This window comes from Protopterus annectens, chromosome 2.part1 (genome assembly GCF_019279795.1).
Source record: "Protopterus annectens isolate FY-2018-M chromosome 2.part1, PAN1.0, whole genome shotgun sequence".
NCBI classification, from domain to species: domain Eukaryota; kingdom Metazoa; phylum Chordata; order Ceratodontiformes; family Protopteridae; genus Protopterus; species Protopterus annectens.
Window position 1 is genome coordinate 1817203845 of NC_056729.1, and position 25058 is coordinate 1817228902.

At 42.4% G+C, this 25058-nt stretch overlaps 1 protein-coding gene across 4 annotated transcripts; it reads right to left on the minus strand.

The window, feature by feature from the left end:
• Positions 1–5953: 5953 nt before the first annotated feature.
• LOC122794653 (P2X purinoceptor 7-like) lies at positions 5954–24776 on the minus strand. 4 transcript variants are annotated; one of them, XM_044063267.1, is made up of 6 exons: positions 10286–11518; positions 9987–10204; positions 9732–9896; positions 7455–9446; positions 6668–6910; positions 6183–6299 (listed from the first exon to the last, which is right to left on the minus strand). In XM_044063267.1, exons 1-4 carry the CDS (start codon positions 10457–10459, stop codon positions 9158–9160), a joined length of 846 nt encoding a protein of 281 aa, XP_043919202.1. In that variant the 5' UTR covers positions 10460–11518; the 3' UTR covers positions 6183–6299; positions 6668–6910; positions 7455–9157. The 4 variants fall into 4 exon arrangements, with proteins under 4 accessions (XP_043919203.1, XP_043919202.1, XP_043919200.1 ...); XM_044063265.1 differs by having other exon boundaries at positions 9987–10924; positions 11016–11514; XM_044063264.1 differs by having other exon boundaries at positions 9987–11514.
• Positions 24777–25058: the final 282 nt, after the last annotated feature.

The following is a 25058-nucleotide window of genomic DNA, read 5'->3' on the forward strand; positions in this document are numbered from 1 at the left end:
AACCAATCGGGCCCCTAGAAGGAGCGGAAAATCGGGCCCCAACGGCAGTCAAAGTCTTGCCCTCCTGCTCGCACCGAGTTAGTGTGTCCTTCACCTTGGGTCCAAACAAAGATGACCCATCAAAGGCGTCGTGAAGGAAGACTTGAAGGCCTCCGCGAACGAACACTTGCCTAACCTGGCCTGTCTCCTGACGGCAACCCCTGTTCCCGCTGCTTACTCGCCTTCGGCCGCATATGAAATGAGCCTCATGGACGAGTTAACAATAGAAAGGAGGGTAGTCATCTGTGCGCCAACAGTCGGGGCCAGCGCCTCAGGTAGGTTACCAACAAGAGAGTCATTTAGCTCTTTGAGAAGATCCCTTTGGAGCCTCGTAAAATGACATAAGTAGTTCAGCGACCATAAGGCAAAGGCCGCCGAAGACAGGGTACGCTTCCTGTACCTATCCATGCTCCTAGAATCCTTATTAGGAGGATGAACAGACGTCGAAGCCTCTGCCACATCCTGCTGTGTGGCAGAAGCCACCACCAAAGGATCTACAGGCACACCCTTTGTGAGAAACTCCTTCTGGCGGGGGGCTGACAAAAATTTATTGGGCCTCGCAGGCACCAGTTCCACAGAATCAGGGTGCTCCCATGCCCTTCGAGAAACCAAATCAAGGAGTTCATCGAAGGGCGGAGACACCCAGGAGGCGGAAGGCTGGGCCCCAAAGGCCTTGAGGAAGACTGACTCCTCAGCTGAAGGGGTTTTGGCTTGCCAGTCACCTCTCTGTCTCAGAATCTCCAAGATGTCTGAGAAGGAGATATCATCCGAAGATGATTTGGGAGACCCTTCTGCGTCATCGAGGTCAGTATCCGATGTAACAGACTCATCTTGGGAATCTACGTGCTTCCTCTTACACAATTTCTTCCTTGGGGGTTCATCCGAAGCAGATTCGGACGGACCACGCGGAAGAAGGGAACCGCCGATGGGGGTATCCTCAGGCCCTGGGGCCCCGCTGCCGGGGAGCTGCAACACAACAGAGGCACCAGTCTCCAAATCTAGGGACGGTGAGGTAGAATCTTGCTGAACCGGCAAAGACATGGCTAGCGCGCTCCTCATGGCCTCAAAGGCCGGACCTCCAGAATCCAAGGAGGTCACTGGTCTAGAGGCCACGATGGCACCAGGAATTCCAGCAGCCGATGCTCCAAGAGGAAGACTAGGTACCGAAGCACCCAAACCCAAAGTGTTCCCTTCGGCTCCGGCTGAAGAGGTCGCAGTGCCAAACCCTGAACCGGAGGACAGGGTAGGAAGCACAGTCGAAACCGAGAGGCCTGTAAGGGGTCTCTGCTCCGACCGTATGGCTCCACTTTGCTCCACCACCACCGGCTCCAACGGCTCTGAAGAGGTTGGAGGAGGAATCAAATGTGTTGGAGGAGGGATCGGCTCCGAAGCAAACTGTGCTGGAGCCGAGACCAATTTAGTAAACACTGGAGATTGGAATAGCCTCTGTAAAACCCTATCCAGGTCCGAATCTGAAAGTCTCGATGATTTAGAGGAGGTAGACAATCGAGAAGACTTTCCTCTCGGCCCGAGAGAAGGGGACTCAAACGGCTCCAATGCTATCGGTGCCGACTCCACCACAGCATGGACCACCATTGGCACCGAAGGAGCCTTCTTCGGAGCCGAGGGGGAAGAGTCTGAGCTACACACTTCCACCGGCTCCGAAGCCATTGGAACCGATGGAGGTGATTCACCTCTCGATACTCCAACTTGCGGCTCCGAAGGCAATGGAGCCAAGGTAGGAGGTATCGAGGCAGACCCTTCGCCTCGCCCCGAAGTCAGTGGAGCCGAGGAAGAAGAGGTCAATTTTGTCTTTTTAGAAGTCGGCTCAGACGGACTTGTCGGAGCCGACGATCTTTTCTTTTTGGAAGCAACAGGTGGATCTAAGGCTTCCTCAAAAGAAGGTTTGATAAGCCCTTTCAATATTAACTTGTTCTTGCGTTCTTGAAGAACTCTAGAGGAGAACGCATGACAGACGCTACAAGTCTCTTGCAGATGTTTCGGCCCCAAACAATAAACACAGACTGAATGACTGTCTGTAATGGACATTTTATAATTGCACCGAGTGCATTTTTTAAAACCTGACTTTTGTTCCTTAGACATGATACAGGCCACAACAAGTAAAACTCTATGGAAATCTTACTCTACCACAACAAGTATAGCACTATACACAAATTGCGCCAACTGAAAAGCGCGAGACACACTGGCGTGAGTACTGGTGAAAGTTTACCTCACAACAATAAGAAACAAGTTAAACGGCCCAAAGCCCTCTAATTTAAATGGGCTTTGCCCGAAAAACAACTAACCAAAAGTTAATTAAACCTAATAGCACTCAAAGGTAGGGCAAAGGCCCTCTAACTTAAACGGGCCTTGCCCGACTGAATAAAATAATTTTTTTGGAAACACTCAAGCACTCAAAAAAAATAAGAAATAGTAAGAAATAGTAAGAAATAGCTGTTAAAACAGCTGTTTGGTTAATATAGACAAAAATTCCCTAGGTCAAGGACCAATAAGGTAAAAAGAACCACTTAGCTCCAGCCAAGTCGAGACCACGTCCAGCTTGTTAAGCGGCAAACGAGATCTGGGGAAGCAGGTGTAGTGCATCCTGGGATAGGGAGTACCCCAGCCAATGAGAGACTTCGTGCTAGTGTATTAGTTGCCGAGTCGGAGCCGATGGATCGGCTCCGAACCCATCTGTTATGAATGTAGGCGAGATAGGATCCCATTACATCCAGTATTAAAAAACTTGACTTCACACAAACCATTACCCTTACTTGATAGGCCTGCCGTTGACATTTGTCATGTATTCGGAACTGTTGTAGATGCCTCACCTCTATTATCCAAATAAAACCGAACCTACCATAATTAAATTATTCTTGTTATAACCGCTTGGCTTGTAATCTCCACACACTGTCTCCTGATGTTAGGAAAACAAAACACCCAGCATGAGGTGCTCTTTACTGTTTCTGAAATAATAAACTACTGGTCCTTTATTAACACAGATGGCTACAAAGCTTTATCAGAACACATGGATGTGTCGAACTTCCATCACAGCCAGTGGGTTTAATAGTAATCAGCTGTATTACACACAGTGTACTGCAGTTGCTTCTCTCAGTTCATGAACATGTTTGAACACCTATGGCTAAGCAAGTTTTAGCAGCAATATGAACTTTGCATCATGTCATCTCCCTGAAAAGCTCAGTTAATTCATCCAAATATGCAAATGCAGCCATGATATCTGTGTATTACTGGCAAACAGTATGAAATGACTGTGTAGCTGAGCTGCATCCAAATCTATCTGGATATCATACTGTGTGTGAGTACCACTACCCAAATACACTAGCATCAAGCATCCACACGAGAACTGTGGCCATGCATGCGACAGTAATGCTAGTCATCCACAACTATGAAAATACTAACTTCTTGACAATACAAACGAAGCATTACTGCTCACCTGATGTGTGTGAATGCTGATTGAGATGTGTGGAATGAAAAATTTGGGAGGTGTTTTGCACTTATCAAAATAGATTACTATATATGGCTAATGGTGACATACCAATGAAGTGAAAAACACCTGCACAACACGTTACATAATGTTATTGCACTGAAGGTCTCCCCAAAGCAAGAGTTTCTGTATCAGTACGATATGATACATGTGCCTGAATACATTGTTAGGAGCAAGACAAAGGTAGTGTCACACACACATTTAACATCTTGTGCTCCACTATAACCTGACAGTAAGAGTACATGACCGGAACACCATTACCCATCACAAGTTTCATATATCAGTGTTAGTTGTCATCTCAGACAATAAGTGTACCTACTACTATATCTGGCCCAAGCAACTTGTGAACCGACATATTCTGTTTGCCATGTGTCACTCATGTAGTTTTACTGCCAGGCTCCACATGGAGAAAAACAGATACCCTTGAGTCACATGTGAGGGATCTAAATCTAAACTCAATAGCATGTGCTGGTGGACAGATTGCAATCACAGACTTCCCACGTTTTGTGACAAGATTCAAATCTACATTTGGCAGACCTCCACGCCCACACCCTTACAGAAACCCAGACGAGTGGATGGCAACCGTTTATGCCAGATATTAGTTCAGTGGCTCAGCTGAACATAAGCATTCAAATAATGACAGGGGGCAGCGAAACCCAACACATTATGGCATGGCCTATCAATGGCTTTGGGCAGATACCGTATGTACCTACCTATGACCCTGTTTGAATTAAACAAAAATTTAGTTCACAATACAGCATCAAAACATTTGGGACTCCGCTAGCCAAGAGTGATACAGCCCGTACACACCTCATCTCCATGCTGAGTATATGCCTCGCCTATCTATACTAAATGAAATCAGGAGAACCTGAGTAAAATGTCTACCTCCAGATTTGCAGCTGCATCCTCCTATAAGACCCATCATTGTATGAATCTGAATGTACTATGGTGGTTATACCTGACATGTAACAGTTTTTTTTTATCAACTAACAGTCCATAAGATACTGTATCATCTGACAAATACACCAATACTCAATACCCTAGTCAACACCTATAAATCTAAAAACACTTTTCATCTAACTACTAGTACAAATAGCCAAAGTCAATAATTCAGCTGGTGACGCATTGTTGCTAATACAGTGGTTAAATCGTGGAAAACCATCCCTAATGAGCAAACCTCATCCGGCCTCAGCTAACCGATTTAAAAGCAACAAAAAACTAACCTTCAATTACACTGGTTATGCCCCTGTATAAACCCAGAATAAGTAAAAAACCATCCACTAGAAACCTCTCTTTACGAGAATAATTTTATGTCTTCTCCATTTATAATAAAGTAATGGTGACTATACAGTAGACTAATGGACTGTACATATTTTGAAAGATTATCCATACCCATCTTTTAGTCTAACTTGAGGCGAGACTTTAAAGAATATGAGTGTCCTTTTACATTTTTAGTATAAATATCCATTGCTGTTAAAAGCATTTTTGTAACACTTGTGGTGTCACTTTAGACATATTACAAAATATCCAAAACTGTTAGCAGTAGGATTTTACATAATGGAATGCTAAGTATTAAATGTAATGTTTGCACAAGCTTAGTAATGTACCAGTGTATTGGTAAAAAACATGGTCTTTATAAACATTTTGATGTGGAGCTTTACTCCCTGGGCCTTTACTGAAAATGGACATATATCCAGCTGGACTACCCTGGTCAAAAAATGTTAATAAAAGATATGCACACTGAATAGATAGACGCACACAAATGTACACTTGCATTTTCAACCTAGTGAATCGGTAAGGTTGTCACCACTTTTAACAAACACCCTAGCTAGACTGATGCAGTCTTACTGGAGTACAATATGCATCAAAGGAGATGCAGTTGATGACAGTGTACTACCTCGCCATGTGGTTGAGCTGCACAGCCTTAATTACCAGTTTTATTTGTATGGCTTACAATTGTAGAAGTGCAGTGTACTATGCTAACTGACAAATTAAGAGGATAGCACTTATTCTTCAATTCTTTATCACGTGTATGGAGATCAGCTGTAGGTGAAGCACTAGTAAGAAATGTGTTATGTGCCAAGACTTGTCAATTGATGTCCCTAACATTTTCAAATGTGTAGAGATAAATGGCTACACTGCACTATTTGCATAACTGTGTCCTACGTCTACACCACTGTCAGTATGATCACAAAATAACAGCAGTTGTTGCCTTCAGACAGTTCAATGTCAGTAGCTTTGATAGGACATCGGTTGTGGAAAGATTAATCACCGTCTCATCAGTACATTATGAATTTTCTTTCAAACAGTACAATCAGAGCAGTCACAAGCTTCATTATACAGTTGCCATTTGAGAGATACTCCCTGCTGGTGCATGTAAATAACACTGAAATACACAAATTTTGGGATGTGTATGACATTTATTAAGCAACCACATTTTGCATCATACACGTGAAAAAAAATGTACATCCCATGGATTTTATTAATCAAACACATTTCTCCTATGGGGCACAAATCCTGTATACTGTCCTAATGCATCTGGGTAACGTTCACGAATGCGCCAGACACAACAACTTGGTATCACTCGTCGCACTCTGCTTCCGAGTCTTCCATAGCGCCACACAGTAAATTGTCTATATGCAGAGTGCCGACAACGACGGTTTTCATCTGCGTCCACCGGTATACCAAAAATAGCTCTTCTATATGTGTCAGCGACAGCAAGTACAGTCTGATGAAGTACCACCACGTTCATATCCTGAAACACAAATAGAAAAACCTTGTTTACATAATGTCTCAGTACAGTTAAGACCAAAGGTACAAAAAGATTGACAGACAGTTAATTGTCAAAAAGGTGCAAAAGATTGCCAGAAACCAAGTTACACAACTCATTTAAAACTGCCATAGTGCATGTGGAAATGCACAAGGTAACTGATGCAGTATTGAAGATGCTGTTTCATAGAGCTAGGTTAGTTCTGCCCAGTGTGAGTAACACCCTGTTGATTAAATCTTGGAGTCTGTATGCATGGTGTATGAAATATCCCATTCCTGCTGTAACATACCGTAATCAAACTTTGTTTGAATCTTGTTATTTCTACCACAAAGTTGTATTGTAAACTTACTTACAGAAATATGTGACAAACAGTGATTTGGTCCATTCCCACAGCAGACTCGTTCAATCGAAGTGGGCATGTCTCTGCAGCAGCGGCACACACACCATGGGGGAGGGATTTGTACTGGCCGCTGTGTATTTTCAACATTGAACATGTGTTGCTCCACCAAAATCTCCCGTAGCATTGATGGAGTCCTTTCTGCTATCAAAGTGAAAAGATGACGCATTTGGTCTTGCGAAAGACTGTCAACAATGGTCTGTAAATAAACAGTAATCGATAAATTGAAAATCGGTTAAGTGAATGTTGGTCAGTACTCACACCATATTTTGTTTCGATTATTAAACTGATAGGAGCAGACGCTGACATGCAATATTTTGATCCAAGATTAACCCACCACACAAATGCTTTTACATTATCTTAGTGACAAAACTTAGCAAAGTACATAACATGCATAAAAACATGTGTAATTGACGGCAATGAATAAGTTGGCTCAGGTCTTATGATGCAGTGAATGCATGTCAGACTCAACAGCATGTCATAAGAAAAATCTAACAGAGCCAAACACAGACCAACTACATTAGAATGTCGGGAAAGAAGCACCCTGGCACCCAATTTTTTGCATTGCAGGCAAGGACAAATTGTTGTGCTTCAAATAAAACTTTCCTCAGTTTGGTATTATTTATTAATGGATGTGACTGAGGGTCGACTTGATATGACTGACCACTGCCATAGGCAGCTTTTATGCAACAGTAACCAGTTATACTATAATCTAATGTAAATGTCTTTTGTTCCATTTTTACCTGTAAACTGAGGGAATCTGCGTCTCCCTCGAGGTTCATGACAGCAGCCAATTGATGTCTGTCACTACTCATTGTTTGAGTTTCGGTGTCAAGAAGTCTTCGACGACGTGAATTTCTAGGTCTTCGTCTTTGCAGTGTATCCCCACGAGTGGCCTGTGTCCGAGACTGTGCGTTCATACCGTTCCTATTTTCCATGACAGTAGACTAAAAAAATATAAAATGGGTGAGAAACATAGTACTACATGTTAATAGCACAGCACTACTTGTAACATTAAACCCTCTGTACACTGGTTGACTGGATAACCAGACTTTCAATGGACAAGCCTATTAATCTGTTAATCTTCAGACATACCAGACTCAGTCTTCAACCAAACTGCAGTAACCAGGCATACATTATGACAAAGTGTAACTCCATTACAGTGTGATTAAGGCAAACATGAACAAAGATGCTAACTTTTACTATTGCTGTACTGCAAGTGTACCAGTTGCTTTTAATGGAACAACCAGTTACCTCACAAGGAGTGTGTTAATGTCTGTTGCATTTCAACAGGAGTATTTAATTGAATTTCAGTTTAACTCATTCATGCACTCTTGTTACCCCGGTTTGAAGAAAGTATAGCAGCAGATTTTAATGCCAAAATATAAATTTAATTAGTCTCCTGTGAGATTACTGTAAGCGAGTACTCTGACAAAGTAGCACCCTTGACCCAAATGAGAGTGCATTCACTGTGCAACGAAAATGCAATAGCATTCTAAATATCAAGAAGATAATTATGAATAAAGCATGGCAGAGTATTGACCACAACAAAGTGTCAGCATTACAGGTGTAGTTTGGCATACGCATACAACACATGTGACAGCTTTAAAGTAATGGCATCAATATGCATTCCCAGATGGATAAACAATGTGACAACAGTATTCAAACACAACTTATCCGGCTGTGAAACCAACTCGAATCATATAAAGTAATCACCACCAGGAAACATAACACAGTTTTAGCAATGTATCATGGCAAGTTGCCCATGACATGTCTCTGCAACTATTCTGACTGATTGCACCTAGATCCACACCTTACCTGCACAGACACATGGTTATAAGAGGGTGTCACGGGCTGCATTAAGATCCAGAATCTTGCTGTAACACTACTAATACCTACAAGCCAGTATACCATGTGGAGTCTGCTGATCCTTGCTTAAAACAAAATAAAAGGTTATATCAAGGGTAAAATATTATGAAAACTGAGAAACACTCTTTCTACACCAAATATGCTGAGTAAAAAAACAAATAGTCGATGTACTAAGGACCATAATCTCAACAGTTGTACGAGAGGTTAATAGGCTGGTAGTAGATGCTCTGTTTCTTCCAAACAAATACAGAAAGTCAAATCAAAAAGGAAGTAAAGTTATGCAAATTATGTGGCTTAGTGATGTGATACATGACAATAGATGATGGAAAAAGGTTATAAATGTTAACTTGCAGTAGACTGCCACTGTCATGAAGATAGCAAATGGTGCATGTCACAAGTGAGGATTGACTAAATGAGTGTGAAGAAACAGACTTATGAAGATTCATGCAATAATAAATTGACTACAATGACTGACCAATTTGGAGAAAATAAGATATACATAACTTTTGACTGGTTGAAAATCCAGTGCCTACATGCACCAGAGGATCGATGTGGTGTTTATCTGCTTTGCTGGCACCTAAACGGAGGCTATGGTCTCTTCCAAATTTTGTGACTGCTGTAGAAATCTGGAGGAGTGCTCAGCTACCAGCTGGCTTGTACTTGGCGGTGAATAGGGAGCAATTGTGGCCTGTATGTTTCTTGGATCATCATGCGCAAGTCTGGCTGGTCCTTGAAGTCTACCCGTGTCGGTCATTCGGCGGTGCAAAATCAGTTTCTTCAGTGTTACTAAGTATCTGTACTCTTTCTCCACTTTTTTACGCACGACTGTCCATCTCTCACTTTTCTTGTTATACTTTCTTCGATACCTGCAATTACAAACAAGATATTGAAATAACACACTCTCTCAGGGTAATGATTTGAATAGCACATATTCTAGTAAAATGAGGGATGAATCACCACTAGACTAACTGTTATTACATACAAGTCAGTTTTTGAGTCAGAGTACCTGAAAAACAAGCTTTTGCCTACTGACATCCTGGCCCCAAACTAATATGTTGCAACTTCTTCCCACCGGTGAAGAGTGTAGCACATTTTCACAAAAGCACTGCTATGAGTATGGTTCACCAAATGGTGACTGAGTCTGTTCTTACACAATTCTTCCATGCTTGTTACGCTGGTAGGGGCGATGAAGGTGCTTGTTGTGGTCTATGGCAGCTAAAAAATTACGAGCACGATAAGCTGGAAAAGTATATGCCTGTCGTTTAGATGCATACTTTAGTATAAGTTGGTGGAACTGTTCCAAATCCGCTGTTGTTCTGCACAAAGGAAAAAAGAAACATGTTATAAGTATTAATGTCAACATCCATGCTAGTGTAATAGTTTACATGCCTAAACCAAATGGCTACCTGTAGCTGAAGTAATGCTTTAATTTTTCTACAAATTTGGGATCCAGAATAATCTCCCTTAACTTTTGATGCGCGGGGCATTCAGGCTCCAACCATGGAGCTGTACGGTCTGACCCCAGAGACTCATGCTCACAGTGGGCCATCGGTTGATCGCCAGTTGTTCCCATTACCCACTCATGTTGATTTACAACATGGTATAAGACACCACTCCAATGCACCTGTGGAAAAAGAAAGAATAAACTGTGGTGGTTGCTAATAGTAAATGAAATACTTTTTCTAATTAATATGCATTTACACACCATGAATTGTTCCATATCGTGAAAGTGCTGACAACAATACCAGAAGTGATTGACTATTTGCTTGGTCCACTGGCACAGAATTCTGTAGACACGCTGTTGACCCGCCTGTAAGTTGATAAAAAAATATAAACTTTCAAACTCTACTAAACCTTGTCGTGATATCATAATTTGCATCTTTCTTCTGCATGATTTTATGTCTAATTAGCATGTGTTTATGCACTGTCAAATAACCAAACATGAGGATACAAGGAAAAGGTAAGGTACTGAAAATTAAAGTTTAAATTGATTTATTATAATCAAGTACTAATATGCATTCACACAAAGGTAAAACATTTCCCCGAAACCTTAATATAGGAAGTCATTTATGCTGGCATCCACTCACCCATAAAAAATAAGTAACCAGCTTGCAGTAATACGATGACACATTTTCTATGCACACACAGATATTGCTAGCACAGAGCTGGACTGGCCAGCATTTTGCACTCCTGTGTGTGAAACAAACGTGTGTATAGAAATATGGGAACTAAACCTGCAAACATCAGTAGTCAGTAATTAACTGTACCTTGTTAATTCTTTTGCACAGATTCTTCGCTCCATGCCACATATCGAATGAGTGCATGATTGATGCATAGCTGGTCCCTGTGAAGAAAGTAAATGTGGTGAACATGGTGTTGTCAATTAATGCACGTACAGGGGATCATACAGGAGATCATACAGACAGAAGTCTTACTCATCAATTTGGCAATCTGCGGATGTGCATCAGTCACCACCTCTTCTATGTTGACATGGTGTTCTTGAAGAATGGCCATGCACTTTTCAAAGGCTAATTTCTCCATTTTTGGCGAACTCAGGCCAGTCTGTCTCTTGTCCACCACATGCACTAGCAAAATCTCTTTGGTGTTCTCATCCATGCATGTATATGTGCAGTACTGTGCACAGTGGCCTGGACTATCCATTCGTCCATCACCTAGTAACATTGACAGCAGTTCATATTAGTCTGGAATTACAAAAGGTAGCAGAAATACATTGCACATACAAAAGAAATTAGAGCTGAACTCACCCAAAATAGTCACATTCATTTGTTCACGAGCAGACAACATCTGTTCAACCATGTCATTCCAGTAGTCATGTACAACTGGGACCACATACCTTCGCTGTAAACGGTAATAAGTAGTTTCATTGAGCAATGGCAAATGAAGACATTTTGCCAGCATTGCAATCTTTCCATAATTGTTTCCTGTCAGGAAAACTGCTGCTGCCAACATAAGGTCCCCTACATTAAGACCCTGCCGTACTGTTGGCTGACTTGACCACTGAAAAGCTAGATGACCATTGCAGCAGACCTGATAGAAAGAAAAAAAACAAGTCATTGTGGTAAGTTACTGTATACTACTACAACAGACAATGTCAGATATGGTAGGCTTGTAGTACCAACCCAGGATAGCATGATGGCTGATCCTTTCATTTTGTAAGAGAGTGAGACACTTTCGCGACATACATCACAGCTGTGTAACGTGCACTTGTGTGCTAGCTCAAGGAGATTTTTCTTGTAGACTAGAAGCATAATTTCATTAGAAAGTGATTCTGCACTATATTCATACAGTGGTAATGTGATATCGGACCCTTTTCCTGTACTTGACTCTGGTACTGTGCAGTCCATGACAAATTCCATATCACTTTGTTGATCTTGTAAGTTGGCTTCAGGATCCAAACAGTTTCTTAATGAGCTGATCGCAAGCGATGACAGAGGACATTGTGAAACGTCAGAACAGAAATGGAGAGACAAAGTGACAGACAATTAGGTCAATGCAAAGTTAGAAAGAAACGTCCATAAATGATACACCATCAGTTGATATTATACCTTTGAAGCGAATTATCGACTGTCGATGCATGTACAGTTGTTGTGTGTCCCTCTGGGTGAGTAGTTCGTCGATGAATGAGGAAATCTAGGGTGCTACATGCCAAAGAAAAGAATTGTATTCAGTACATTATTGCATACTTATTTAGATGATGGCATTGACAACGGTAATGCAAATTACTAACCTGGTTGATGTTGTCGCTGTGTGTGCCAGTGGTGTGCTGGAATGGAGCTCATATCCATCAGGATGGATCACTTCACTGCTGGATACAGTGTCTTCCAGTGGAACTACATCGGAGATGTTGTCATCCTCACTCTCTAATGTGTGCCTGCAAAATGAAAAGATAAGCAGCAAGGCATTCGCTAGGCTGACCTGGCACCATCATGGACACAGAAAACTGTATAAGCTAGCACACTACTGGACATGTGAGTAGTGGTCCAGGAAGTTTACCTGCTGCTGTCACCAAAAATACTTGGAGCTGTCAATGTAGTAGATGTATTAGCCTTGGTCGATATTGGTGTTGACTGAAGAGCAGGCAATGAGGACTGGACTGGATCCTTGGCTGACTGGTAACATTGTTTGTCATACCTGCAATAAGTTAGTTGATAGCGTGCCATCATATAAATCGATTGACTCGACTTGACATCACTTCTATACTCTTTTCCATGCAAGTATAATTCAGTAGAATCATGCATTAGGGCATACTTTGTGCTGTCTTCGTTTGTCAAAACTATGTGGTACATGGTGCCTAACCCAATTGTTTGAGAGGAGCAATGTAGTGACAAGTCCAAGATCTTGTGTGTGCAAATGGTGTAGTCCTTTTGAAACTATGAGAACTTGGCTGAGAAGAGTGCAGCAACAACAAGTGCACTACTGCCAGAGAACACACTCTCTGTACCCTGTTGTGAGTACAAAATATTGAGAGATGTTTGGTCTAACTTCTTGTACACATTTTGGTCCTGTAACACAGGGAAAGCTTCTGGCTGATAACTTTGCTGGAATGACTGAATGAGAATTGTCTGATGGCAGACTGCCAGATGTGGTCATATAGCTGAAATGTACTCTTGGCTTGTGTGTGATGTATATGGAGGGTATATGGAGGTTTGATGAAAGTCATCATAATAACTTTGTTATTCACATGGACAAATTCGGACTCTGCAGTGTAATCAGGATATTAATACAGGTGTGTTAATGCAGGCTCAGTTCAGTTGCAAATGGTCCAACACCTGATCGCAAGTAATGGTAGTGTGCAGCAGTGAAATACCAGATGTGAACAAGCACACGAATAACCCATTCAAATGAAACTAAAATAAGTGAAAATGTCATGATCCAATGCATAACTGCAATCACAGACATGTGATTTGAGGAATGACTGGACTCAATTGGTGATGGTCCATTATATCAAAGGTAGATATTTGCATACATTGCAGTACTTCCCTGTACTTTATGCAACTGATTAAACTACAGCTGAAACATCTGTAGTCAATTTGATGGACATAACTGTTTTATACTGAAACTAATCACCATCACAATAAGGCCATGGGTTTACTATGATAGTGAGTAGAGCCTGCTTATTAACAAGTTATAGGACCACATGTGACAAGTTGTCTTCATAACAATGTCTCGAGACACTAGCAAACATTAACACAGTAAAGCTAAACAGTTCAATAAGTCATGTGAGATAAGTAATACTGCCGATGTTGAATCGGTCCAGCAGCCTTACATATCCAGCAGGAACACAGCCACTTCCTCATGTGATTTTACTTGCAGATGCAGCTTAAGAGCCAGCCAGCGATCAAACTGACTGCCAATGGCAATACGCGTTCGTCCACGCTTCGCATCCAGATCTTTCTTCAATCGTTTCTGAGCCGAAAGGGTTACTGACTTGCGCTTCCCATTAGTCTTGAAGTTGTTGGTGCACATGGTTGACAGTCAGAAACTAGCACTTTGGAGAACTGCAGAGGAATCGACATGTGTCAATGTTAATATACCTTTCTAACCTGACCACTAGAGATTAGTGTTCACATACACAGCAGTTTGTCAGTTGCATTCGGATACGAAACATATGAAGTGGCATTGTTGTTGATTGCATTGTCAGAGATGCTCACAGTAGAAAAACACCTACCTCCTGTGGTGACGGCACCAGTGGTATGCAGAACAGTTAAATGTCTGCCTATTTAATCTGTTTAAGTACTTTGGAATACAATCATCTACTGAATTTATGATAATGAGAGTTGGTAAGGCCCACCTAGGACTCATACCAGATTAATTCACATTGTCACGCAGACTGTCGGCACCTGAAAGCATTCCTCACTCAGAAACCACAGGGATTGCTTTCAACTGAAACAGGATTACATAAAGATATATTCTTCGAAGCTGTCGCACTGGAAAGCTGGCTGTATTTATCATTGATTCCCTCTTCCATACTTCTCTCATACTCGGTTTTATCTTTCAATTCAGAAGGTATCTGTAATTAAGCCTGTATCCCACAACAGGGGAAATAGAAGTTATGTCTCAGACATCTCATTGACAAAACAGCTACTTTTATATGGCGGCATACTTACAATTTTAGCCACTATGCTTTCACCATTCCATATAGCATCTGTCCCAAAATGTTACACAGCCATAGACACATAGCCTAGGTTAGCTGCACCATTTGATTCGTTCCATTTGATATAGTCAGACAAGTATTTTACTTTGCTTTTCTTTTTCTGTATATTTTGACAGAAGTTTTGCATGTATAGCCAAAGTGAGAAAATTTGTTGCTGCGTAGACCACCGAGTGCTAAAATTCTCTTCTCAAAGTTGAGAAACCCGATTGAAACAAAGCCAGCAGACGCATGAATTCCAGCCATCACTAAAATCAATAAAAAACAATTGGATATGTAGAAGGTGCATGTGAATGCCATTGTGTTGTGAGAAAAGGCACAATGGCAGCTCGCATACTGACCCAGCAGCAATTGCCAACACACTGTCGTACACATTGTGACAACTATCGAACTTCACAACACCCATGCAGACAAGATGGAGGTTTGACTGCAGAATCCTACACTAAGGCACTGTACATGCACATCCAGTAGTGCACAAGTGGAAGCATCACAAATAGAACCGGAATGCTCTTCCGAAAAAAAAAAAAGCAAGCCAATGTGGTGGCCCCTGCTATAAAACTATACAAAAGAAGGAAAAAGCTGTTAGAAAGCCGAAAATGCCTGGATGCCTAAAAAAACCATCACCAGCCTCGAATTCATCAAAAGCTAGTTACGAAAATAAAATTCACAATTATTCCAAACACAAGGCATTCTATAGTTATGTCAAGAATCTAAATGGCAAGGCTCAGATCTGCTTTGAGTTACATAAATATACTGATCACAAGGATATTGCCAATATCCTGGCAGATTTAGTGCCAACTTCAACCTCTCAACACCCTAAAGGGACTGTCCTGTTCAGCTGGTGAATCTGGGCATCTTGAGGCAATCTTACAATTGCATCATGTACACAGACAACCCACTCCTTCTCCCACAAAACACAAATACATGTGAGAGATGCAACTATATAGTCAAACTGGAGGCTGAGCTCTCTCAACTCAGGACTGGCAAGACCGGACAGGAGGAGCAGGAAACCATGCACACCACAAACACAGTTTCACATAGAACTATCACAACTGCAAAACAAACACATAAACACACAAAGACATACTCGGAGGCACTGATCAAAAAACTACCCAAACTACACAGGCCTCCAAAACAGACACAAAAGCAACTGCCACCTCAAGACAGAAGACATGCAACACATAGTTCTCAAAGTCAGTGTGCTAAACAGTCACAGCCCTTAAGGCCAAACACAATGCCAAGCACACTTTTTATAGGTGACTCCATAGTCAGACACACTGACGTCCCACTCACCAGACTGAACAAGGAAAAGATGACAGTAAGCTGCCTGTCGGGCGCTAGAATACGCCACATAACACAAGCACTCAGGTCACTCCACAGCAAGTACAAGTATGACTCAGTCATTGTCCATGCCGGTGTGAACGACCTGAGACGTACCTCCCTGGACTACATGAAAAGAGACATAGAGGAGCTCTCAGATTATGTAGCCAAGGCCGGTATGACCCTGACCCTGAGCAGTACCCTACCCTCACCAAGAATGATGCCACAATACAGAGACAAAATGATCAGCTTTAATAATTGGCTTAATTAATGGTGTCATTCTAAGGGGATCCAATGTCTGTCTGCCTGGGATGACATGCTTGACAAGCCACGCTGCTTCGCAAGGGACGGCTAGCACCTGTCACCCCTGGGCTTCCGGATATTGGCAAAGGCTCTTGCCACCCCCATAGTGCCTTTTTTAGGCAAGGCTCAAATGATAAACCTACCGCCCTAGAAAACAAAAATGGAAAAAAACTAAGGGTAATACTGCTCAATGCCAGAAGTCTAAACCTCAAGATGCACGCCCTCAAAGCCCTCCTCAGTATGGAGAACATCGATGTCTGTGCTGTGACTGAAACCTGGTTCAAGGCTCCTGAGAGCACCCCAGCACTATCAGGTTATACCTCATGTCATGCGTTCCGGCCCCAAAATCCGGACCGAAGCACAAAATGAGGTGGAGTATCCATATTCATAAAGGATACCCACACCTCCAGGTTAGTGGCAACGCACGAAACATCTGAGACGATCCAGGTGCAATTAACCATAGGTAAAACTGCCCTACAGTTTGTAGCATGCTACAGACCACCCTCTCAAACTCAGGAAACCCACACACCCTTCCTCAAGACAGTGGAGAGTATGAATGTCTCTCAAAACACCATCATATTGGGTGACTTCAACTACCCAAACATAGACTGGGAACATTACTCAAGCCCCAACACTCTAGCCCAAAGGTTACTGGAGTTCATAAACTCAAATGCTATGGAACAACTAGTCACCATTCCCACAAGAGGAGAAAATATACTAGACCTGATCATCACAAACATGGGGACAAAATGCTCCACACCGGAAGTATATACCTCATTGGTGAGATCAGACCATAAATTAATCTCACTGGAGATCCACAAACCGCCCCCAACCCCAGCAAAAAAGACCACAGTGAAGAACTTCTCAAAAGCAAACTTCACACGTAAGACTGGAGTGGTATCCTTCAAGGCCCCCCGAGCCAGTGGAAACCACAACCCACGCTGCTGAAACCCTTACAAATGCCTTCTACGAGCACCTCCAGGAATGTATGGATCAAGCAATCCCTAATAAAATGAAGACCCTTTCCACCAAAGGCAGGCGACCGGTCTGGTGGACCACAGCCATAAACAAACTCTACAACAAGAGGCGAAAGCTACTACATGACAGAGCAAAATCCCTAAAAGGGAAGGCATCTCTGATCAATACTAGCAAAAAACTACAATCACTCATAAAATCATCCAAGGCCAACTTTGAGAGAAAAATCGCTACAGACACAAGAGACAATCATTAGGCCTTCTTTAGCTATGTTAGAAACCTGGGTGGAAACTGCCAGATATGCTCAGAATTAGACCAAAATGATACAAAAATCACTGAACCCACAGACATTGCCAACATACCGGCAGACAGGTTCAGTGGAAATTTCTCCCCTCCCTCCCCCCCAAAAGGAGAAATATCTATCCCAGCAGAGTGTAGCCTCCCAAACATCTCAGATGCCCAGGTGAGAGCTGCTCTCTGTAAAGCAAAAACACAGCATCAATGGGACAGGACGGTGTCCCCCGGCTGTGTGCTACACGAACTCAATGAGGAACTAAACCCACACATAAGGCTGCTGTTTAATCTTAGCCTTACTACCGGATACGTACCCAAAGAATGGCGTACGGCAACTGTGGTCCCACTCCACAAAGGCGGTGCTTCTATGGCCCCTGGAAATTACCGCCCCATAAGCTGGATGAGCCTGGTCTGCAAGGCAATGGAGAGGATCATAATGGAACTCATAAATAAAGACATTGGGGACCTACAGACACTGGATCCTACCCAATTTGGCTTTGTCAAGGGCAGATCCTGCCTCTTGAACTTGGTCAATCTTTTCGAAACAGTCACTAAGGCCATTGATGAGGGTAAGGCAGTTCACACAGCCTACCTTGACCTAGCAAAAGAGTTCGACACAATACCCCACTTGGGCATCATAGAAAAACTCACCAGCTTAGATGTAAACCCGTATGTCACAAGATGGGTTGCAAACTGGCTCAAGGACAGAAGGCACAGGGTTAGAGTTGCTGGTGCCATGTCAGACTCTAAGCCGGTCACGAGCGGTGTCCCACAGGGCTGAGTCCTGGGCCCCCTCTTGTTGGGCATTTATTTTTCTGAAGTGCAGGCAAACATAGGGGGATTGTGGCTGACCAAATTTCCAGATGACTGCAAACTGGGTGCCATAATTGACACTCCATCAGACACAGACATCCTCCAGAGAGGTCTCATAGAAATGGATAACTGGTGCCAGAGCCATGGCCTTAAGCTAAATGCCAAAAAATGTATAGTCATAACCTTTGGGAAAAACAAGGTAAACCCTAATTACCACATAGGTGGTAATGCATTAAACACGGAAGAAGTTATCAGGGACCTGGGGACCCAAGTTGACAGTAACCTCTCTTTTGACACTCACATTGCTAAAGTGGTTAGGAAGACCTTCTACATTGCCCACCTGATCATGAAGGGATTCACATCCAGATCACGAGAGGTCATTGTACCCCTGTACTCTTCACTTATCAGACCAATGATTGAGTACAACGCCCCATTCGGAATGTACCTTACCCGACACCTGCAGCAGTTGGAAAGACCCCAAAAGTTCCTCACCAAAAGGATAAAGGGGCTCAAACATTCGTCATACGCTGCCCGACTGAAGAAACTGCAGCTCTATTCAGTCGCATACCGTCTGCTCAGAGGTGATCTGTGCCTGACATACAAGGCCATGTCCAACCCGGAATTAATGGACATGCTCCACCTGAAAAAATCCAAATCCACCAGAGCCACGAGAGCAAGAGACTTAAAACTCAACACAGATATAAATAGGACGTGCTGGAGGGGCAGATTCATCACCCAGAGACTCCCTACACTATGGAACAGAATCCCAGTCCATGTGAGGCAGAGCCCCTCACTGACTCTGTTCAAGAGAAATCTTGACGAGTGGATGGGAGATCGTAGGTTTACCCCGGGAATCATCTCTGTGTCACTGCTGGACAGAGGCACAGCAAACCAATGGGTATAGTATTGTCATCCTAAGGGGTGGTGAAAGCCACACACACTCTGGCTAGGCTTATAAATGGCCTAGGGCAGATAGCCTAGTATGAACCTATGAACCTCTCAATACCAAAATATTGCAAACTTGCGATAATCACGGCCACACGGGTAGAAAATGCACTCTCCAAAGCTAAGAATACAGCATCCATGGGACCAGAGCACATCCCCAGCTGTGTACTACATGAACTGGCACCCCAGCCATAAACAAACTCTACAAGAAGAGGCGAAAGCTACTACATGACAGAGCAAAATCCCTAAAAGGGAAGGCATCTCTGATCAATACTATCAAAAAATTACAATCACTCATAAAATCATCCAAGGCCAACTTAGAGAGAAAAATCGCTACAGACACAAGAGACAATCATAAGGCCTTCTTTAGCTATGTTAGAAACCTGGGTGGAAACTGCCAGTTATGCTCAGAATTAGTCCAAAATGATACAAAAATCACTGAACCCACAGACATTGCCAACATACCGGCAGACAGGTTCAGTGGAAATTTCTCCCCTCCCTCCCCCCCAAAAGGAGAAATATCTATCCCAGCAGAGTGTAGCCTCCCAAACATCTCAGATGCCCAGGTGAGAGCTGCTCTCTCTAAAGCAAAAAACACAGCATCAATGGGACCGGACGGTGTCCCCGGCTGTGTGCTACACGAACTCAATGAGGAACTAAACCCACACATAAGGCTGCTGTTTAATCTTAGCCTTACTACAGGATACGTACCCAAAGAATGGCGTACGGCAACTGTGGTCCCACTCCACAAAGGCGGTGCTTCTATGGCCCCGGGAAATTACCGCCCCATAAGCTGGATGAGCCTTGTCTGCAAGGCAATGGAGAGGATCATAACGGAACTCATAAATAAAGACATTGGGGACCTACAGACACTGGATCCTACCCAATTTGGCTTTGTCAAGGGCAGATCCTGCCTCTTGAACTTGGTCGATCTTTTCGAAACAGTCACTAAGGCCATTGATGAGGGTAAGGCAGTTCACACAGCCTGCCTTGACCTAGCAAAAGCGTTCGACACAATACCCCACTCGGGCATCATAGAAAAGCTCACCAGCTTAGATGTAAACCCGTATGTCACAAGATGGGTTGCAAACTGGCTCAAGGACAGAAGCCACAGGGTTAGAGTTGCTGGTGCCATGTCAGACTCTAAGCCGGTCACGAGCGGTGTCCCACAAGGCTGAGTCCTGGGCCCCCTCTTGTTGGGCATTTATTTTTCTGAAGTGCAGGCAAACATAGGGGGATTGTGGCTGACCAAATTTGCAGATGACTGCAAACTGGGTGCCATAATTGACACTCCATCAGACACAGACATCCTCCAGAGAGGTCTCATAGAAATGGATAACTGGTGCCAGAGCCATGGCCTTAAGCTAAATGCCAAAAAATGTATAGTCATAACCTTTGGGAAAAACAAGGTAAACCCTAATTACCACATAGATGGTAATGCATTAAACACGGAAGAAGTTATCAGGGACCTGGGGACCCAAGTTGACAGTAACCTCTCTTTTGACACTCACATTGCCAAAGTGGTTAGGAAGACCTTCTACATTGCCCACCTGATCATGAAGGGATTCACATCCAGATCACGAGAGGTCATTGTACCCCTGTACTCTTCACTTATCAGACCAATGATTGAGTACAACGCCCCATTCGGAATGTACCTTACCCGACACCTGCAGCAGTTGGAAAGACCCCAAAAGTTCCTCACCAAAAGGATAAAGGGGCTCAAACATACGTCATACGCTGCCCGACTGAAGAAACTGCAGCTCTATTCAGTCGCATACCGTCTGCTCAGAGGTGATCTGTGCCTGACATACAAGGCCATGTCCAACCTGGAATTAATGGACATGCTCCACCTGAAAAAATCCAAATCCACCAGAGCCACGAGAGCAAGAGATTTAAACCTCAACACGGATATAAATAGGACGTGCTGGAGGGACAGATTCATCACCCAGAGACTCCCTACACTATGGAACAGAATCCCAGTCCATGTCAGGCAGAGCCCCTCACTGACTCTGTTCAAGAGAAATCTTGACGAGTGGATGGGAGATCATAGGTTTACCCCAGGAATCATCTCTGTGTCACTGCTGGACAGAGGCACAGCAAACCAATGGGTATAGTATTGTCATCCTAAGGGGTGGTGAAAGCAACACACACTCTGGCTAGGCTTATCAATGGCCTAAGGCAGATAGCCTAGTATGAACCTATGAACACAAGTGTGATGTTTATTCATAGCCTGACTTCAGGCTTTGTGCCCACTTAATGTTGCCCATCTACAGTTATCCGACTCAACAAGGGATAATCCAGGGAACTACTGCGTAAATCAACAATATGAGCCAGAAAGTGTTGGAGAATGATGAAGTTTATAATCACATGGCATCACCCACTGTGACCAATGTAAAAAAAACAGAAATATTCATTGAAAAGAAAAACACTATCACCTAAATTTCTATACCCAGTGATTCCAGTGTCTTAAATATAGAGAAACTGTCAAAAAAACAGGATTTGACTACAGAAATAAAGGCAATGTGGAAGGATACCCAGATAGTTATAGAAAAAAAAGGGAACAATGGGTCTCAAAAAAGAATTGAGACAGTACATATGCACACTACTTCATACGACTTTCACAAGGAATCTATTCTGGCCACATGTGGGTGCAGCATTTTGTACTAACAAATACCAAAATAAGTTGTCTTACCACAACGTCCCATCTCTGTTTATCTTTTCATTACAGATGGGTTATCGGTTCAGTCCTTGGACCAGTGACAGCCTCAGAGCAAGCTTGCATCATCCTAAAACTATGATCAAAGCATCAGTGGTAGGATATTGGCTAGTTACCTCAAATTGAGTTTGGAAGTTGATAGACATAAGTGGAGGCTACCTCCAATCAAAATAGACCTACAGTAATGGAAAAAAAATCTAGCCTATTGCCCCATGTGAGAATCAAACACTGCAACTTGGATCTGGAACACCTTGACCATTATCATCATCTTACAGATTTTCACAGTTATTATGCCAACCTCAGTATTTTACTTTTACTTATTATGCACACTACCCACTATGACAAAACGAAATTTGTTCTTTATCTTAATGTTGTTTGGTTGCAAGCACCTTAAATGTGAACTTGGAAAAAAAAAAATATTACAACATATTAGCACAGGTCGCTCTCTGGACTCACTACCATTACAGAATGATCAGTGCAGCTATAAAAGAAATGATACTCTTTCACCTCCAATTCCTTTTCAGCACAAATGGTTCTTGGAACTTAATATTTATCAAAAGATACATCTGTTAGCATTAAGTATCCATCACCTAAAAAAAAAAAAAAAAAACACTTCCACCACATGCCAAGTAAAGTAGCATCCTTGCCTCCTTCTAGGGAAACATCCAAAACTGTAATGGTCCACAGAGTGTCTAGAACTTGCCTATCTAAACTAAGTTTTTGATGTAATGTCACACACAATATTTTTTAACTATAGCACAGTTGGTCACTATTGTAAATTAAATACAAATATTTGCATTCATTGTAGAAGTAAAGCATAAAACAGTATGCACACAGTTTTGAACATTGTTTATGACAACTGTGGAGAAATAGTCAAGTAATGGGACACTGAAATGGCTGTTGAGGAGGCTGCAAAAAAATCATACAGGCTCCCCTGTATGTGGATCAAACCATATACATGGAGAAAAAAACTGCATGGATCAGTTGTAGTGAAAAACAGCTATTACTCAAGGAGTCACTCTTTGCACATTTCCCAACTAGAACACTGCAACGATATAAGGACAGGGGTTACGGTAATAAATAACACATGAAACGCATAATTCAGATGGAATGAAAAGATCTCTGCTAAGAATCTATGCACATTATTTCTGCACAAAATAGCATTTTTACCAGATTGCAACAAAGTCATTTCAAAATCTTCTGAGAAGGCAGACTTTGATTATACCGTGTTGACGTTCCATAGGATAAACGTGGTCCCATGTCTTGCAAACTGTAGGGCTGTTGCTTTGCCCATTCCATGCCCGGCCCCAGTAATCAGGACCAGTTCCCCCTAAAGCGACTCTCATCTTTGGCAGAAACAATTGCACAAACTACTAAATAAACAAAAACAAGATCGTTCCGAAAAGAAGCAGACATTCTATGATGAAGTTCATTGCAAAGTTTTGCAGCAGATGTGAGACTCTCTGTCCTGCCTCGCACTTGGATCCCGCGCTGCACGTCCAAAAGACTTCCTGGTCTACTATAAAGGACATAACTTCACTTCTTTTTCCTAAATAAAAGCTTATTCTTATAGCATTTTAGTTGCGTATTCTGTTTCTTATAACGTGTACGTGTTTGCGATACAGAATAACTGTTTATGCAACTATTATATAAAATATAGGAAATTATTTTGCCCTAATATTTCGGGACAGTTGCCATTTCTACAATTTTTTTTTTTTGCAGGGCACAAGTGCCCAAAGAGGGACTGTCACTCGCTCGTACAATAAGTACTACTTTTTTGGATTGGACCGAGGTTCAGAGAGTGCTAGCAAATTAAAGCAATCGTGTAGGTGAAAAAAAACTTTCGTTTTACAAAACAGCAATATATAATCCTTCGTTATGCAGAGCAGCAGAATATACAGGATTCACGTATAGCATCCACCTGTTCAAAGTCATGAACACCAAAATTCCGTTTCTCTTCTCGGTATTCATCTCACGAATAAACGGATAACGTAAACGGACAATAAGGCATCCACCTTCTCAAGCGCATAAACGCCAAAGTTCCATTTCTGTTCAGGGTATTCACCTCACGAACAGTATATTCTGCTGCTCTGCATAACGAAGGATTATATATTGCTGTTTTGTAAAACAAAAGGTTTTTTTCACCTAGACTATTCTGGGTGGACTTGCTGACACTAACTCATTCGTTATTTCATACTGGAGAAGGGCTTCGTATATTGCAAAAAGTGAACATTGTACAACATAAGAACTATTATTTTGGATGCATATGCGTTGACAAAGGTACTGATGATTTTTTAACACCATAATCATTATTTGCAGCTACTAAGCGAACGCTCTTTCTAAATTGACTTGAATAACTGTTATTTATTGCCACTGACATAAGCTGCCTACCTTATATACCAGCAAACTTTTTTGTTATTATTGTTTCAGTATAAACCACACTACATCCAAACACAGAATAAACAGCATTTGTTAACCTATAAAGCCGCGATCTTGTATACAGTCCAATTTGAAGCTATGGCAATGCAAGGAAGTAGATAGATGGTAAAAACAACGAAGAAGCACAAATAAAAAAACTTTAGCCAGTAAGATTTACCTGAAGCAACGCTAAATCTGTAGGTCAGTTAAGCTAGGAACCGGAGCAATGTGTTACTGAATCCAAACGGAAGAAAAACAAGACTGTAAATGAGTTGTGCATACCTTTTTATTGTTAATTTAACAGTGGGTGGGTGGAAGTGCAAGAGCGTCATGACTGATGTAAATAAAAGGGCGGAGATTAATCGGTGATTGACAGCACTACATCTTCGGACCGAAGCAGAAATTCCTTTTCAGGAACGAGCCAGTGCCCCTTTAAGATAGCCAGCTTCAGTGGAGATGGAAGAAATTGCTTTATGCAGTTAATCCCAGGTGTGTGTGTGTGTGTGTGTGTGTGTGTGTGTG

Coding starts and splice junctions, on each gene's coding strand:
- LOC122794653 (XM_044063265.1), bottom strand. CDS start 10,459: ATGCAAATTATGATATCACGACAAGGTTTAGTAGAGTTTGAAAGTTTA. Junction 9,897..9,986: donor AAGCATTACTTCAGCTACAG/GTAGCCATTTGG, acceptor TCCTTTGTGCAG/AACAACAGCGGATTTGGAAC. Junction 9,447..9,731: donor AACAAGCATGGAAGAATTGT/GTAAGAACAGAC, acceptor TTGTAATTGCAG/GTATCGAAGAAAGTATAACA.